We start from the raw sequence: 19,527 nt of genomic DNA on the forward strand, positions 1-19,527 counted from the left end.
GAACGCTGAGAGATAATACTATGAAACTTAAAATTTATTAATGAATATAAATCTAGTTGAGAATAGTACAAAAAATAATTTATCAACTTGCTGCCCTCACGTTTGGGGGAAGGGGTTATAAAATTTTGGGCTTATTTGTTCCCAGCCTCCAAATCTTTATTTGTTCCAATCTTCCTTCATAAAATGTTTTACAACTTTTCAAATAGGCACGTACCTTACGTACCTATGTAATATATATATATAAATATTATGATATTTATATCTATTGATATTTATTACATTTTAATATTTATAGCGTTTTGTGATGTGTATTTTACCATAATATTTTTTTCTGCAATTTAAGTAAAAATTAAATTTACTCAAATTTTTTTTACAATAACTGATTAAAAAACACGCTGTTAAGCACCGTTGGGCTCGTTTTTCACCAGCCTAAAGAAACAGAAGTTTTAAATATTTCTTAACATACAGAGGAGAATGAAAAAAAGAATGAAAGTCTTTCTTTTATTTTACTTACTCTTAATAAGCGTAAATTACTTAAAAATAGATATTGTAATAACCTCAAGAAAAGCATGATTTCTGCAAATTTCATCATTTTACACCAAGATTACCCACTATATCACCGGAGGTATTGGTTATCTTAATGCTTGTCTTGATATAAGAAAAAATGCGTTCCTTCTTTAAAGAAAACCCTGATTTATATGTAAAATATAAATTTTACCTACTTATTTTCGTAACAGTTTTACATTACGGTTTGAACGACCGCAGGCATAATATATGAAGGACTTGATGTAAGCATCAAGAGCTCCTCCGTTCGTGGTTTAGTTAAACGGGATGCTCTTGCTGAGTATACTCTCTACATAAGACAAAACAAGAAGTTATACAATTAACTTTAAAGCGTTACCAGGTTATGTGCGGAATGTAAAAACACAGATGCACTTTCTTTTAATTTTATGTAAATCCTCCCCATCAGCAATCCCAGTTCAGGATATTTTTTTCTTGAGGCAACTTTGGTTGAACTTTTTTGGGATAAAAGACTTAAAAATAGAAAAATATTTATGAATCACGAAGGAGTACCACTTACATGAGTCAATGATATGCAGCATGCTTTTTAAATACAGTGGAACTAATATTCCATCAAATGTAAAAAAATCTAGACATCTTGTCCGATAGCGCTGCGGACAAAATTTGAATAACACCATGGTAAGTTTCGGCCTTTCTCTAACAGAGACAGGATATTTTGAACAAATTTTTTATTATTTTCCGTTTCAAGGGCATTTATTGCTTCCAAACGATTGAGATTTAGGTAATATTAAGAGAATAATACGTAAACATGATTGAATATGTAACCCTAATAAATATGAAGTAATGTCTACTCAGCCTGGTAACAACTTTCATTTCACGAAGCGGAGTTACACTGACATAAAAGATTTTGATGGTTTGTGGAAGGAATATTGCTCAAAAAAGAAGTGTGGCAAAAGAAGCCAATTTTAAGTTTTTTGCAACTTGATGGTTTGAGTAGCACAATAACTTTAAAGAAAAAGAGGTTATCACAGCATACACTTTCATTAAAGGATTAAAAAAGCACAGGTATCAGTTGGAGAAACCTGCTTCCCAGCATGTAGATGTTTATTTTCCTTTAAGTATTGCAGCCCACCTATCAGGTAAATATTCAACCAACATAAAGAAAATGAAAGATATCAAGAAGATGAATAATTATATTCTTAAAAACATTAAGGCTTTTATGATGAGCTATTTACCTGGTTTACCACTGCACATAAAAGCAACACTACGGTCAAAAATCTAATTTAAGAGCGTTTTAGTTTTTTATGTTAATGCTTTATGATAACTTTACAATGCTACAACTTAATTTTTATAAATATATATAATTAAAGTATAATCTTTTAAAAATTGTTGCTTAATGAAAATTCCTTACAAACATTATTCTACCTCATGTTCTTGTGTTCTTGTGCTATTTTATTAGATGTTCTTGGATTCTTGTGTTATTCTACAACATATTTCTGCGTTCTTGTGCTATTCTACCATGTTTTTTATGTTCTTGTGCTTTTCTATCCCATATTCTTGTGTTCTTGGGCTATTCTACCACATGTTCTTGTATTCTTGTGCTATTATGCCACATGTTCTTGAACTCTTGTGCTATCCTAGCATCTACCATTACTACAATTTCTGAAAAATGAAAAAGTAATATTTCCTTATATTTCTAAATGAGAAAACCATTTAATTTTTCTTTCTTAATTAAAGATTATTCTTTAAATGTCACAATAAAATTGTTTAATAAACACCTTTTGGAGGATAGATTACAAGATTGAGATGCTTTAATTATGCTCCGCTTGATTGGTTTAATGAGCACTTACTGAGTTTCCAGACTTTCTATAAATGTTCAGTGTCATTTATATCTGACTAAATAAGAAGGTTATTTGTGATTCGCATAACTAAGCTTGAGCAAGTTTTTACTAAAACCTATGTAGATCTGTATGCGTTGGGCAATGTAAGTGTAGCTTTCTAAACAACATTTTTAGTTAGACATTGATATCGTGATTTAGTTTTAATAATTCAGTTGCAGTTTATAATAACGGTATTTTTACTACGCAAACTTTGTGTAATTTGTTTTATGAGTTCATTTTGAATCTAATATTTGGCGTACAGCTGAAACTTATTTTGATAGTGTTTCGTTAAGTATCTTGTGGAGCTTGTGATATGGTGGAAAATGTTAAATAAATTTAAGGAGAGGTTTTTTATTTTGAAAATAACTTTTCTTTTTACCGAAAAAAGAAGTAAGTGCTATCATTTTTTTTTTTGTGAATCTATTAGTGTTATTAGAATCGAAGGGCTTAAATCGGGACTATGCTGGAGGTGTGTTTTAACTTTCAGGTTAGTGGTAAATACATGAACATATTTTAACTTCTTTCAGGTTGGTGATAAAGTTGGAAACTGCACTCCTTAAAGTTAAAAAAGTTTTTAGATAATTAACAATTTTATACCACATTGCAATGCAAAAAACATAAATAACTTATTGCTGTACAAAAGTTAAAGTATTCATTAAAATTAATAAAAAGCGATAATAATGGAAATAAACTTTGTTCAATAAGTATAGATAAGTTTTTAACAACTTTATTAAATACCTTTTTAACTAATAATGTTGTCATTTAGCAAAATTTCATTGTATGTTCTAAAAACTGACTCATGGATTTCTAATGTAGATATCTACAATTTCAGTTTACAAGACATGCTAAAATAGCTTTGGTCCTTAAATATATATATTTTTTATTAAAGGACAGAAAATTCTATAGTTATTTTGCCTAAAAATGCTGTATAGCTAATATTTAAACATAATTGTAAATTGGTATTATTTTTAGTGAAAGGTGCCTTTTTAAGTACTTCTATTGATAGTTGCAATAGGCGTTTTTTAGTTTATCAAGTTATTCAAGCTGTTACCTCAAGCAAAATAAAGCAAAATAAGCTTTAATTTTTATGTAATTTTTAAGAAGAACTTTTTGTTAAAAAATAAGAATTACATATGTTTAACCCTTAATTGGACCTTACAAAAATATACTTAAAAATTAAAAAAATCTATTTATGTCATTTACGGCTTTTTTTTTTCATCCAAACCTTGTCATCGTTAACCAATAAAACTTCCTCTATTCATCAAACGTGCGCAATGAACAGGGATAATAAACTTTGTCATCGTTAAATAATATAACTGCCCCTGTTCATCAAACGTGCGTGATGAACAGGGCAGTTCTAGGAATAAAAAAGGGGAAGCAACTGAAATGTAAAACGCTATTTAAAATACCAATCCCAATCCACTGTTTAGATGGCTTGGAGTGCTAAACGTTTATGAATCAAATGTTTATTGCACCCTTTAGGGGAGAGTGAGGTATTGGCAAACAGCTAAGCGAGAATGCTAATTAAAGATACCAGTTTACGAAATTGATCATATTTATTGGTTATCAATTAATCTAACTACTCATTCACAACCCTTTCAAACAGTTTTTATAATTCTTATTCTAAAATAAAAGTTATGGGCAAAAATATAATCATTGGTATTTAGAATTACTCGACGTACTTTAGAATTATCCTACGCACGCAAAGTAAAAACGAATGAAATGCTAATAATTAAGTGCAAAAACTATATAATGCAACGACATCAACAAAGCGAGTAGTCTTGTACCCATATTTTTGAAACAAATAGCAGAATCAAGACTTTTTATTTATGAAAATGACCAAAAAGTAATACTTCAGGAAAGAAAAACTTTTTTTTATAGGTTATATTCTTGTTCAGTTAATAGGCATTTACTGTTTATGTTATACATTTACTGTATTATGCTATACATTTACTGTTTATGTTATACATTTACTGTATGTAATATACATTTACTGTTTATGTTATACATTTACTGTATGTAATATACATTTACTGTTTATGTTATACATTTACTGTAAAAATGAAAAAAATGAACTTTTTTGTGCTTTAGATTCTCTTGATGACAGGCATGTGTCAAACTTCAAACAGCGTATTTATTCTGGTGTCGTTTGATGGTTTTTTTTAAGTATCTTGAAAAAATTAAAAGATTTTAAAACAACTTTAAATTTTCTTTTAAACTCTTTTTAATGTTTCTATAAAAAGATTTAAATATATTTTATAAAAAGATTCTATAAATAAGATTAGAACACCTCTAAATGGACTTTTTAGCTCTGTAAAATATTTTCATTATAGGATTTTCTTGGTCCTTTTAAATATGGTTAGTTATGAATTTCACAATGTGTGATTATTAATATGGTATGTGAAAAAAAAATAATAAAATGTTATAAATAAAAAGAAACTGTAATCTAATGAAACGGATATGAAACTTATGAAACTCATTTCCAACTTTTAGCCCGTCAAATAGTATGTTAAATTCACATGCAGGTATATTTTAAAATTTTTTATTGATTTCATTAAGGTGGCTACCCACTATTAAAATCTGAAAAAATAAAAAAAAGTGAAATTTTTTTTTTCTTATTTGTGGAAGGTTTAACCTTTATAAACAATAAACAACGTACAACAATGGTATAAAAGTTTTATAACTTACCCTAATTTTGTTTTTTAAAAACGGGCAAACTTCTAATATTTAAAAAAATTCCATAGCAACGGCCTTAGCGACAGTTGAAACCTTTTTTCTCCATAACTATTGAACAGTTTTTCTCACAAATTTTACTGCATCTTAACCAGGTTGTTATCAACACTGTTAATTTAATTCCGAGCTAAATCCCATTTGCCAAAAGTACTAATATCATACAACATATTTGTCTCAGTAATTTTTGTTTTTAAAAATATCTTGTTGAGTTCACCAGTGTTATTAAGAATTTATGTTGATAATATTATTATAATATGGGATCTAAAAACAGATATAAGAAGGTAAGAGCAAAAAAAAGACGTTTTTACGAAAGGAAATCTGTTGAGGTTGACATAACTCCAGATGAAACACCAACAGTTGCATTAAATAAAGTAAATGTAAGTCCTGTTATCGACAGTTCACATGCATCAACTTTGTTTAACAAAATTGATTTATCTTTTTTAAAAATAACAAATAAGATTCAAAAGGAAGCTAGTAATGATGATTGTAACTTGATTGTTTAATTCAGACTTGCTAATTAATTTACTTAGTTTGATTGGTCGGTGCCCAAACTGCACAGCTGCAATCAAAGTTTTTCACGACATGGAAAATAAAAAAGGACTTGCTCACAGTTTTCTTCTCTCTTGCAATGAATGTGATTTGAGTATAAACTTTTTAACTTCTAAACCAATTATAGAGGATCATTGAAAAAATGGTCCAAAATCTTATGAAGTAAACTACAGATTAATAATGGCTTTTCGTGAGATAGGTTGTAGTTTTACTGCAATGAAAAGATTTTGCTCTATTATGAATATGCCACCACCCATAAATTCAAAACCATTTGAGACTGCAAATAAGAACTTGCATGATTCATATGTTAATGTAGCAGAGAAATCAATGAGAAATGCTGCATTTGAAATTAGACAAAATGTACTCAATGATAACTACCATGAAGATACAGTTGTCAATGTATCTGCAAGTACAGATGGATCATGGCAACGTTGTGGATATACATCTTTAAATGGTGCAGTCACTCAAATATCTAATAGAAAGTGTCTTGACATTGAAGTTCTTTCAAAAATCTGTAGGTCTTGCAGTTTATGGGAAAAGAAACGAGGGTCAGCTGACTACAATTTGCGGAAATTCGGACACAACTGCAAAATCAACCATGTGGGCAGCTCTGGTGCAATGGAAGTAGAAGGTGCAATAAAGATCTTTGGTCGTTCAGTAAATAATCGAAAACTTCGATACACTACCTACATTAATGATGGAGATACCAAGTCATATCAAAGTGTTGTTACATCAAATCCTTATCCAGGCTTTGAAATTAGAAAAGCAGAATGTGTAGGACATGTGCAAAAACGATGTGGTGCACGGCTAAGAACTTTGCGAATAAACTATCGTGGTAAACTGTTAACAGATGGTAAACCTTTGGCAGGTAAAGGACGCCTTACCGACAAAGTAATTAATAGACTACAGAATTGTTATGGCTTAGCAATACGCCAAAATACAGATAATCTTTACAAAATGAAAAAAGCAATTGGTGCTATCATTTTTCATTGCTGTGAAAATGATGACTCAAACTAACATGAACTTTGTCCAAAAGGAGCCAAATCTTGGTGCAAATATAACTCGGTCTGACCTAGCTACAGGCAAAAACACTTATAAGTCTAACATAACTATTCCTCAAGCAGTTGCAAATATCCTTAAACCAATCTTTTCATGTCAGGATCTTGCAAACGAAAAGCTCCTGGAAAAATGTTTTTCATGGTAAAACACAAAATGCAATTGAATCTCTGAATGGTATGATGTGGACCAAATGTTCAAAAAGAGTTCTTACAGGAAAAGATTCATTAGAGATGGTTGCAGCATTCACTGTTATTTGCTTTAATGAAGGTTCCCAGGGACTACTCCCTATATTTTTAAAGATTGGTATTGTAACTGGAAAGTATACTTTAAAAGGACTGCAAAATATTGATGTTAAACGTGTTAGAGAGATGAACAAAAAAGTCAGCAGAGCCAGCCAAAAAACGAAAAAGAAAGCTAAGATCAATTAAAAAAGGTTACAATTAAAAAAGGTTACAGGTGATAAAACAAATGAAAATGAGGATGAATTTTATGCCTCTGGTTCTTTTACTTAAACTGTATGCTATTTTTTGACTTATTTTTATTTGTTTTCGTGTTTTTCTCCATTTAAAAATTTTCTATCTTCTAACAAAGATATCTTTAGTTTGGTTTAATATTTTTCTTTGAAATTTTTTACAGAGATAAAATGTAGTTAGGTGAATGTGCTGAGTTAAAAATATTTACACTATGGTATCCTATTCAAATAAAAATTTGGGTAACTTGGGCTATTTTGGTTTTTAATTTAAGCAAAACACTAAATTGCAAATTCCAGAGCATTAAAAAAAACATATAATTTTTTTTTTGACTCAGCACATAGTTCATACAATAAACAATGTTTTTGAAAAGTTTGACTTAATTTGAAAAATTTGGCAGTTAGTTATCCTTGTTGAAAAATATGCTGTTTTTAAGTTAATTATGCACATAATTAATGACGTAATGTTGAAAATATGAAAAATTTGTATTTTTTTATCTGTTTTGATTCCAATGCTACTAAAATGTTTGAGTATGAGGTAAAAAAGCGATTCTATCAATATTTTTTTTAAAATAGTGGGTAGCCACCTTAAAAGGTTAAAAAAGCTCTCTTTTCCCCAAATTCGTGGGCTGTAAATACATAAATGGTAATATGTGTATAAATATCGTATTTTAAATCTTTTATTTTTATTACTATTATCCAAAATACAATTTAGACTTAGTCGTAAAGTAATCTTTTTTTTTATTTTATTAAAAAGAAAAAAGCTTCATACGAGATCCATAATTTATGGTTCATACAAGATGCATAATTTAGTGATGTAAATTTACGGTAAAATTCAATTATATATCTGAATATCCAATAAGACTATGTTCTCTGATTCTACTCAAACTTGAAATGATGGAAAAAATATGCAAAGTTATGATTCCTCCTTTTGATGAATTCTAAACATTACATAAACTCAACTTTTGAACTGTTAAATACTATTAGATGAATTTATCTGTTAACAAGTACAGATTTAGTTTAAAATTGTAAAAAATAAAAACTGAGTTACTCATTCTACTTTTTCACTGTTTATTTAGTAAACAGAACACAAATATTTTTAGTCGTAGCTTTCAATATTTTAAATGCTTTATAAAAACATTTTTATTTGATAGAAGCATTAACACAATCTAGTTTAAATTTTTCTGTCTGGAAATTATATTACAAAATAATTGTTGCGATCACTGACAACAAAAACTTCCTAGTTCACATGTTTTATCAATGCATTTTGAATCTTTTTTTTTTTGGAATGTCTTTTTTTGTTTAGCAATTTTAGTAATTTGTTTATTACTTTAATTAATAACTAATGCATTGCAATCCATCATATTAATTAAAATACTAAATAAAATACTAAAACTACGAAATAAAAAGACTTCTGTTAGCAACATCTAAAAAATAAAAGGCTTTTAGCAATATCTAATAAAATTATAGTTAAAGTCAAAATTCGTATTGACTAACGGTCGCAAGGTTGAAAAATAAGAAAAAATCGTGCATAATAAATTACGTAATTAAACGTAAAAAATCATACGTAAAATGAAAAATGAATGAACTCGGTGAAGAAAAACAATTATTTTTTAAATAAATATATTAAATAACTGCAAAAATAAAATTATTTAAATCTAAGAAAATATTTTAATATTTTGATTTTAGGCGAGATCTCTCGATATAGCCTGGATTCACACATAGCATGTTTCTAAAAATAGTGAAGATAAAAAAATAATTAAAATATTTCGTATAAAAAAAATACTTAACATAAAAACAGGCTTGAAACTTATAGCCGCAATTCTATAGAAAATCTTATTTTGTTAACAAGTTTTACAAGTTTATCCTGACAGAAAAAAATTAACATTGTCGCAGGTTTGATTACAATGATTACAATGTAATAAATAAAGCACTCCAGTTCATACTAAATTTCAACGACTAATTTTTGTAAAAGACTGCTATAGTAAAAACATTAAGTTAAAACCAGTTGTTTTTATAAACTAAATAAGAATATCAATAAAAAAACTACGTACATGTATCTAACCAGTGGCGTATAAACTTGGAGTTGAAAGTGCACTGTTAATGTGTTACTCTTATTTTTAAGGTAAAGAATAAATAAGATGAATGAAATTTACCTTTTCAAAATTGTGTAGGGACAATAAACATCACATGTATTTGACGTAGAAATGTGTCCACTTTCTTCAAAACGAGCATTCATTCCCGTCCAACCTTCAACACATATACAACGTCCGGTTGAGTTATCACATCGTCCGTCATTTTTACCGCAATCTTTATGACAAAGGCTCGGTAATATTTTTTGAGGTAAACATTGTGGATTTCTATATTTTGATTTAAAATATATTTAAAAATTAAAATAAAGTAAGCTATTTTTAATAAATTAGTTACAAATAAACTTAACCATTTAAATAATTTAAAAATAATTAAAGTCAAATAAATTAAATAAAAAATCACACACGGAATTCCAAATCCAAGATCAGGGCATTCTTTATCGCAGGTTTCGTTAGTAAAAAATTTTCCGAGTTTATGGTCGAACGTTCCTTTAATTGAACTTGTCCAACCACGGTGGCATAAACATTGATTACCGACGCATTTACCTCTACCAGTAGATTCGCATTTTGTTTTATTACAAGTCAAATTTTCTTGATAAGAAAGGACGCAATTCGGGTTTCTTTTTTCATAAAAATAAAGTTTTATCAAAAACAAAGTTATAATGGTTACACATCCATTGACTCTTTAACATGAAATTTTTGTTGAATTAATTAAAAACAAAAAGCACACAAAAAAAGGACAATTCACTTACGAAGCGGTGTCGTTTAAGGATAATTTAAAAATTTTTTTTTTAGATAAAACAAAGTTTTAAACAATAATCTTCTTTTGTAAATAAAATAAATTTTTGTTTGTTTGATATCTTTGTTATTTTATTATAAACTTATTTTTTAGTTCAACATGTTTATGATCTAAAATATGTGTTGAAAGGGCATATCTAAGACAACCAATAAAAGTTGAAAGAAGTACCTAAATATCTAGGACAACCAATAAAAGTTAAAAAAAATACCTAAATATCTAGAACAAACAAGAAAGTTTAAAGAAGTACCTAAATATGCGAGTGTAGTAACACTTTTTATCACAATTGTCTGCAATAACTCGATTCATCCCTTCAGTTTGATTATAGTAGTACGATCCTGGTCCTGTTCGTCCGTATTCACAAACACATTTTACGCTTCCCATCGGCGTTGTAATACACAATCCGTAAGGGTGGCAAAGTGAACAAGGTTTACAGGTTAAACCAACATTGTTGCAAAATGTTTTTGTTGCAACTAAAAAAAAACTAATCAAAGTAGAGGTGAACTAATCAGAGTGAACTAATCAGAGTAGAATTCAATAAAAAAAAAAAGAAAAAAAAAAAGACTGTTACTTTTATCAGGACTATCGCCTTCATTACTTTTCATTTTTAAATCCAGCTCACGTGCAAGTTCCTCTATTAACTCTTCGAGTAAATTATCAGCGGAGTAAAATGCCATCCAACATAACATGAGGAAAACTTGAACCTTCATTCTTATTCTATTTTGACTAAAGTAGACAAAAATCGCACAAAATACCAATTTATTTGCTCTTTCATTCCCTAAGGTATTTTGAAAGAAAGCTATTTTAAAAGAATTTTAACGATTAAGTTTCGCTCAATTTATAAACGCACCGTATGTTAATCGTTATATTAATTATGAGACATTGCGTGAAACTTAAGAATAAAAGTTTGAATTGTATCATTTTAAGCAATCTAATTATTTTTTTTTTTGTTGCACCCAATATGTTACCACTATATGTATAAGCACCTACTATATGCAAAAACATCTCTATTCTTTTGCACCTGTGATTTCCTGAGAAAAATATCATCGTTTTCTAACGTTATCATATAAAAACGAGACTCAAATGCCTCATTTCATTTTTAACGACACGATTAAAGTAATTTGATTTTAAACTTCCTCCCTGTATATGCAAAGTGTGCCTGCAAGGAGGCTTGCGAGGGACAGTGTTTGTGTGTGAGTGTTGTGTGTGTGTGTGTGTGTTTATGTGTTTGAAGTGTTCTAGCAAACAAATTAAAACGTTTAGAATGCCTAACACTGCTAACGCTTTCTAAGCGTCCAGTGGAAAAAATTTTAACTATAATAACTTTAAGAATTTAATTTCAAATTTAAATTACTTTTAAGCTTATCTTATTTAAAATAAAATTGTATAATGCATATTATAATTTTAATAATAAAACGTTTTTGCATTCAGTTAATACATTTGTTGATGACATTTATTTGTTAAAAGTGTTTAAATAAAAGTGTTTAATACTTTTATAAAAAACTTTAGCTGATGTTTATAAATACTTTTGGGAATAAAGTGTACGTTAAGAATTTGTAGGAAAAAATTTTTATTACAAACTTTAAAGACAGTTAATAAAAGGCAGTTAATTTAAAGACAGTTAATAAAAGAAAAAAAAGTGTATATAAAAATAAAGAATAAGTATAAATGATTTTTTTTGTTTATTTGATTCATTTTGTTTTCATTTATTAATTCATTTTCACAGCTTTTTCATTTTTTAGTTGTTATAAAAAAATTCATAATAAATTCACAACCTTATGCTAAATTTGCGATGCCCTTGCCCCAAGCGTGAGAGCAACAAGTTGATAAAATATCTTTTTTACTATTCTTAAATGATCATTTATCAAAAATTTTAAATATATCTCTTAGCGTTTAAAAATTATGACGACAAAAATCTTGTAAACATTAAAACATTTTTGAATTGCATCTTTGTCAAGTATTTCTTTAGTTTCTTTCTGTTGTCTCTGAAAACAAGCATGAAATTTTGTTTCATATCATCCAACCTGTAATAAAGTCCAGGATTAGTCTAGCATTCATTTCAGCGCAGTCATTGACTCATACAACCGACTTTAAAAACCATTTAAATAGATCAAACGTCTCACTGACAGCTTCCTTGATCCACCTCTTTAACTCTCCAACAAGAGCCTCAGCTACTTTGAACATAATCCAGCTCTGGGAGTCTACCAATTCAGTAAGCTCTGTTGACCTCGTAATAAGATTTGGTTTCCCCATATGAAACTGCTCGGGAACATCACACTTGACCAATATCTCCAACATCTTCTTCTTTATTTTCTTATCAATTTCAGCATTTGCTAGGACCGGTATAACTAACTGTTCTGTTAAGTACCAAGCATGCTATTGCGTACTAATAAGAGGGACCTGTCCTAGTTCTAGGTAGTAGTACTTTATTTCAAATGATGACATAAAGACATATAAGCTTTACAAATCAGGGTCCATAGCATATAAATACAAATAATGCTGCTGTCTTTACTATCTTCTTTTCTTTAAATTATCACATGGACTAATTTCTCAGCCATCCTGAGGGTCAGCATGTATAGAGCATCAGCCATGAATCTTATAAATAAATTACCATTATTAAATATATAAAAAAAAATTGAAAATGTACTCTCCACTAAAAATTATAGTTATTGATAATATACTTTAACAATACCTGGCTTCATGATAGGCTCCAGGTTGATAAAATTGAAACTCTGATTTATCTACTCCAAAATTGAAGACAACTAGTTCACAGAGCTTGTTGTATTTCATACTGTTTTTGTGGTTAATGCATTTTTGAAAAACTCTAAGGCCAACAAAATCTTGCATTGTTGTGCTTCTAATTCTGATGCTAGTTTTCTGAGAGAGCTATATAATCATCTCAATCCTGTAGCTCTTTCAGAAAACCGGCATCAGAATTAAAAGAAACCTCACTTAGTGCCAGATCCTTTTTCTTTTATCCTTTCTTCACTTCTCCATTTTTTATATTATTTATTCTCCGCCACAGTTCTACTTGTTTTTAACAAAATTTTCAAGTTCTTTGTCTTATTCTGTTGTAGTATACATTTTTCTATTCTTTTTCTGGTCTAAAAAAAACTGAATATTTATTGCCTTAGCCTCGATCTGACTGGATTAATCAACCTGATTAAATCTTCTCCTTAAGCTTTTATATAGATATGTCAAAGAGTTTGTTGCTCTACTGTATGAAAAGTTAGATTCTTTAGATAATTCACCCTTAAAGATAATGTTTGTCTGGAAACCTTTGAGAACATGCTACATCCGAGGTAGTAGAATTAACCTTCAAAGACCTTAGAGATTTTACAAACTGTGTATATCTAAGCACATTTGCAATGTTGGGGAGCTGGTTCATGAGTTCATTACTGATAGGATATTTTAGAAGAAACATTAGCCATCTGGTGTTAGTCTGTATTTTTCTCTTTTCTTCTTTATTCGTGGCTTTCTTGCCACAAATAAAGAAGAAAAAAAGTTCATTTTATCAAAAATGTAAAATCAACTTTTTTCGCCGCTGAGCTAACCCAATCCCGTCTCAACCCCAATTTGCCCCTTTCCTAAAACTACGTCTATTAAGATCATAAAGTTCTTTTTAAGTTTTTAAATCTCTTTTCGGTTAAGATTTATGACCATAAGAAATTAAAATTCAGCTTATTTTGACCTCTAAAATATCTTTGAATTGTCGTAACTTTAACTGTTAACGTTAACTGTCGTTTAACGTTAACTGTTAAAGTTAACTGTCGTAACTAAAATATCTTTGAACTGTCGTAACTAAAAAACAAGAAATTTTTTTGTCATGAAATTTAACATCTGTCGATGTATTTTTATTTAGTTTAATATTACACAAAAACATTTTTTGAAATATTCCCTTTAGAAACCATACCCTAAGGTATGGTTCTTAAAGGGAGTATTAAGCTACATGCTAAGGTTGAATAAGGTTGAATAAGGGAATAATAAGCTACATGCTAAGGTTGCAGGTGAGAGTGGTCAGGGATTTGACAATCTTCTTTAACTTTGTAGTTAATACTATTATCAAAGTTAGTTTTAACAATTAGCAACCGCTAGCCATCGCTAATTTTTAATTAAAGGTTCTCGATGAAAAGACTTTTCTTAGTCTTCTGCGAGTTTCCTTACAACTACATAGTACTACTAATATATGTTAATATATATTTTCAACAAATAAAATATATTTTAAACGACAACGACACGCAAGTCCCTAGTAGCCCTGTGGTGCGACGGACTTGCGTATATTTTTAAATGCATGGGTTAATAGCCAGCACTTTATATTATAAACCACGAATTTTTAAGTTTATTATTTTAACTCGCATAAGTTAAATGTCAAACGCGCATGTGTTAACGCTCTTTAGACATTGTAAATATTTGTGGTGGACATTTATATAAACTGAAGACAAAATACTATTTGTTTTTGAAATATGGGGGAGAGTGGTACTGAATGGACCACAAAATTCGCCTTTTTTATAAACTTGATATTTTCTCATATTGTCAATAAATATGGCGAATATATTAAATCAAAAGACAAGATTGATATCTTAACGAACTATCCTTAAAGGCTGTAAACTATTGCGCTAACAGAACATAGTTAAAATGTGCAATAAATGTGACCCGTACCAAATTGTTTAGTGGTCCATTCAGTACTTTTGATTGTACTGAATGAACCACAAAATAAGCCTTTTTTTATAAATAAGATAAATATCTATTTTTTTTAAACTATGGTAGATAAATTAATTTAGAAGGAAAGATTGATATTTTAACTAACTATCCTTGTACATTGAATACTATTTTGGAAATTGTAAGCCAGTGCGCAAACAGAACATAGTTAAAATATACTATAAATGTGACTCATACCAAACTATTTAGTGGTCCATTTACTGCCCTTGCACTGAATGGACTAGCTTTTTAGTTGTTTTATTTAATGAATAGCAAGTTACATTATGCAAAGTAATTAGGGTGATAAATGGAGCTTAAAAACAAGAAAACGGTATGTTGAGACATTGATATTTCTGACAAAAAAATTAAAATAAGTTGAATTACTTAATACAATTTTAGACCAATCAGATAGTCAAAGTGCAATAGTCACAAACATATTGGCTGGCATTATCTGCACTTGTGCAAGCTTTATGTGCCCAGCTTGCACACTGTCTGCAACGGTACCACACTTCGTTGTCTTGACCCATTTCTTCACATATAGCACAAAAATCATTATTTGATATAATACCTTCACAAATATTTAAACAATCTTTAACACCGTTGTCACTTCTTTCAACACGAATATCATCAGCCTCATCATTATTATATGTCATTAATGGAAACTTCAGAGATTTAGAGTTATTTGATTTCTTTTTTGGTTTCCTTTGGCGTTTATTTGTACTATCTCTTTGTTTTTCAGAAAGGTTTTGTTTTTTTAAATTTCGCTAAAGTTGTTGATTTTGAAGAGCCTATTTAATTGGAGTATCAGTTAGAATCGAAGAGGAGAGTTTTTTACGAGTAGGGGAGAGTGGGGTAATGGCGAACGCGGGGTAACTCCGAACATGGTCATAACAGCATTGTAAAAAAATAAATTCGACAATTTTTTTTTACCTGCTGAGAAGGGATCCTATGCTCAGTTCCAGACGTGCAGTAGTGTAATGAAGCTGCGGATGTTGTTCACTATAATTTGATTTTAAATTTTTCTGATAATTTTATGCAACTTTTTTCTTGAGTAACACTCTGTTGTAGCTTCTATGGAAATAAAGTCACTCCTTTTTTTTGTTTTTGTTGCATAATATAGTTTTTAGACTTAGTTATTACAATTAGCTTTTTATTCGCTATTACACAACAGTGCTTGTGATTGCCCCCCAATGTGTTCGGAATTACCCCACGTAGGCAGGGTAATTCCGAACACCAATGGTTTTATTTCTGGCATAAATTTTTATTTTATAATAAGATTTTAAAAAATTCCTTTTGAGGGTTTGTGACTGAGTAGTTAAACTAATTGATAAGCAATAAATATGATCAATTTTGTATAACTGGTGTCTTTAATTTGCATTCCCGCTTAGGTGTTCGCCAATACCCCACTCTCCCCTACCTTTAGATTTTTCTAAACGAGCTTTTGCAGAAGGATAAGGGCGTATACTTTCTACATTCAGGGTATTGCTTACATTTTTGTTGTCTTTAACATTTCTATTTATTTCTATTGAAACTGTATTGATGTTGAGTGTTTCAGGATTGGGTCTGTTTATTTCTACTGAAACTGGATCGATGTTAAGTGCTTCAGAATTAGGTTTATTAATTTCTATTGAAACTGGAATAATGTTGAGTCTTTCAGGATTTGGTCTGTTTGTAACCTGAGATAAAAAAAAATCCTCATCCTTCCATCAATCAGGTTGAAATGGACTTATACCAGATGCTGAAAAACCACTAATGATGTTAGCTGGCATCGATTTTTTTGCCCAAGCCTTTCCAGAAATTTCTGCAATGTCATAGATCGAGACAGTTTTTCCTGTATGTGATACCAACCAGCTATCAACTTCACGATTATAATGGCATTTAAATGGTCCATAAACTGCTATATATAGTGGTTGCATTTTGTGTGATGTATGGGGTGGGATTGTCAAAACAATTACACCATTATCTGATGCTAAGTCAATGAAGTTAATCGACATATGTGTCTCATGATTATCTAGTATCAATAGCACAGGGTTTGCCTTAGATGGTCGAACACTTTTTATAAAATGATTAAACCACTCCATAAACGTTGATTCCACCATCCACCCAGATTTGTTGGCAGTGCCAACAGAACCAGGAATTGAATTTCGCAGAAAATAATCTTTAAAATGAACACATGGAAAAATGTAGAATGGTGTTATCGATGATCCACTTGCATTTATTGCATTGCACATTGTTACCAAGATACCTCGTTCTGCACTTGTAACAGACGCAACTTGCCGCTCTCCTCTCTTTGCTAAAACATGCTCTGGCATTTGTACAGTAGTAACACCAGTCTCATCAACATTCCATATATCATTCAGTGAAAACTTGTATTTAATCAAAACTTTACGCAGATTATTATAAAATATTTCATTATGTTTGTTGAATGCTGACATTCGACCAATGGATATTGCCTCTGGTTTTCTTATAATCAGTTCTGGATGACGCCTTAAAAATGCTCTAAACCAATCTATACCAGCATGTTTATTTGTTTCTCAAGGTTTAGCGGAACCTAGGCGGGAATGCGGGAATTTCTTCTCAAGTTTGAGAGCATATTCAAACATTAGTGCTCTTAATTGGACTTAAACCATATCCTATTTTTGCAGAAGCTAAACAATATTGAACCAGCTCGTATTCCTCTGATACTGAAAAAATTTTCATAGAACTGTTACTATATGGAACACATTGCAATTTATTTAAACCGTCTGGTGATAGTTGAGCTTCTTTAATTCTCCTTTTAAGAGTTAAACGTTTGGCTCCAAATATCTCAACAGCTTTTCTTTCAGATAAAGTTTTTGTCAAAACATTCTCAACTGCTTGGATCATATTAATGGGATACCAATCACCTTTTACTGCTGTTACTTTACGATGTCTCATAATTGTTCTGAAATGAATAAAACTTGCTTATAACCGTATTATAAAAAAAAATCATCAGTGCTATTATATATATATATATATATATATATATATATATATATATATATATATATATATATATATATATATATATATATATATATATATATATATATATATATATATATATATATATATATATATATATATATATATATATATATATATATATATATATATATATTTATATATATATATATATATATTTAATATATACATATAACATAGATAAAATTCTATACTTTATAAAAGTTTGAATGTAGAATAATTTGTATATGATGATCAACAAACTTGATATAAAAGTGATATAAATAGAACAAATAATTTGCAATATTTAAATATTGCAATTTAAACAATTGCACTTAAACTAAGAATAGATATTTATTATTGGTTTTATTACTTTATTTTTTATATTATTGTAGAAGCTACTGATAATTTGATATACAAGATATTTTTTATTACAAGAAACTTAGACATTTGATTAAGTCTCATTACATTCGTAATGTTTCTCGATGTTTTTTAAAAATTTTGATACTCAATTTTTTTACTTATCCTTACTTCTTGATCGTAATAATTATCCTTCATTCAATCTGAGAAGTTAAAAAATAACAAATTAAATAATTTAATATATCGTAATAATATTATGACATATCAAATTATTCAAATAATGAAATAAACTACAAATTAAATTATTACCAAGGTATGTAAATAAGTAGTATGCTAAAGTCTTTGTTTTTTTATTTCCTAGTTCACACTTCCATTGTTTGTTTAAATTAAAAAATTTTGTATTTTGTTTAAGTAAGTAACATACTGAAGCGCCATAAATACTCTTACAGAAAGATGAACCAGTCCATTGAGTACCATCAATGGTGGTTCATCCAGTACACTTATCAAAATGCACATGTTACCCATTTAATTAAAGCAATCAGTAAATCATATAACCTTCATTCTAATGTTATACAAAGTAAAAAATATATATTTATAACATTATTATTAATCATAGTTAACTTTACCTTAAAAATTTATTGTAAATTGAAATAAATTGAAAAGATAAAAAATTACTTTTGAGTTAAAAAAAATACAAAATAGAAATATAAATGCATTATTACGAATAAAGTTAAACAAAAAATACTAAAGAGACTTTGGGTATATAAAATGTATATGCAATGAAAAAAAAGCAAAATTTACCGCTTGTTAAGTTCTTATTTTTCAAATGGTCCATTCAGTACAAGGTCCATTCAGTACCACTCTTCCCTATAATAATGATTGTTGTAAAAAAAAAAAAAAAAATTAGCGAAGCCCACATTGGTGTACGAAGTTAGAAAGACAAAATAATTTGACGGCGATTGCTAGATCAACATCCCCTACAACACAAGGAAAAATTCTGTCCAGTTCTATCAAATGTTTGACCACAAATGAATCAAGGAACACTTTAGTTTTGAAAACTTATGGTTCAAAGCAACTTTTTGTCGGGAAGACTGAGATTAAGAAACCTTTCTTTTCTTTAGATAACTTAAACAAACTTTAACTAAAACTGCAGATCAGCTAAAGTTTTAATATCTAAAATTTTTTTTTAATAATATACTTAAGTGTTTAAAGCCAAATATTGAAATAATTTTGTTAAGATTTCTAAGTAATTATGATTGTAGTTGTATACTTTCTGAGGAGTGAAGGAGGACGGTAAAATGCAGAATCTGGTTTCCATATCAAACTGACTTAGAACAACAAGCTGATTAATAAATTAATCATTGGTTATAAATTCCCATTGTTATTAGG

General features: G+C 29.0%; 2 protein-coding genes across 2 annotated transcripts; both read right to left on the bottom strand.

Annotated features, from left to right (window-relative positions):
• Positions 1-8,818: 8,818 nt before the first annotated feature.
• Positions 8,819-10,839, bottom strand: LOC100197878 (tenascin). Its single transcript, XM_065817542.1, has 5 exons — positions 10,670-10,839; positions 10,349-10,571; positions 9,710-9,922; positions 9,369-9,572; positions 8,819-8,944 (listed from the first exon to the last, which is right to left on the bottom strand). Exons 1-5 carry the CDS (start codon positions 10,806-10,808, stop codon positions 8,884-8,886), a joined length of 840 nt encoding a protein of 279 aa, XP_065673614.1. The 5' UTR covers positions 10,809-10,839; the 3' UTR covers positions 8,819-8,883.
• A 5,324-nt stretch (positions 10,840-16,163) lies between these two features.
• Positions 16,164-17,231, bottom strand: LOC136090823 (uncharacterized). The gene is made up of 2 exons (XM_065817799.1): positions 16,529-17,231; positions 16,164-16,429 (listed from the first exon to the last, which is right to left on the bottom strand). The coding sequence occupies exons 1-2, from the start codon at positions 17,229-17,231 to the stop codon at positions 16,164-16,166; spliced, it is 969 nt and encodes a 322-aa protein (XP_065673871.1).
• Between the last annotated feature and the right edge of the window lie 2,296 nt (positions 17,232-19,527).

The sequence above is a fragment of the Hydra vulgaris genome, chromosome 14, assembly GCF_038396675.1.
Source record: "Hydra vulgaris chromosome 14, alternate assembly HydraT2T_AEP".
In the NCBI taxonomy this organism is placed as follows: Eukaryota; Metazoa; Cnidaria; class Hydrozoa; order Anthoathecata; family Hydridae; genus Hydra; species Hydra vulgaris.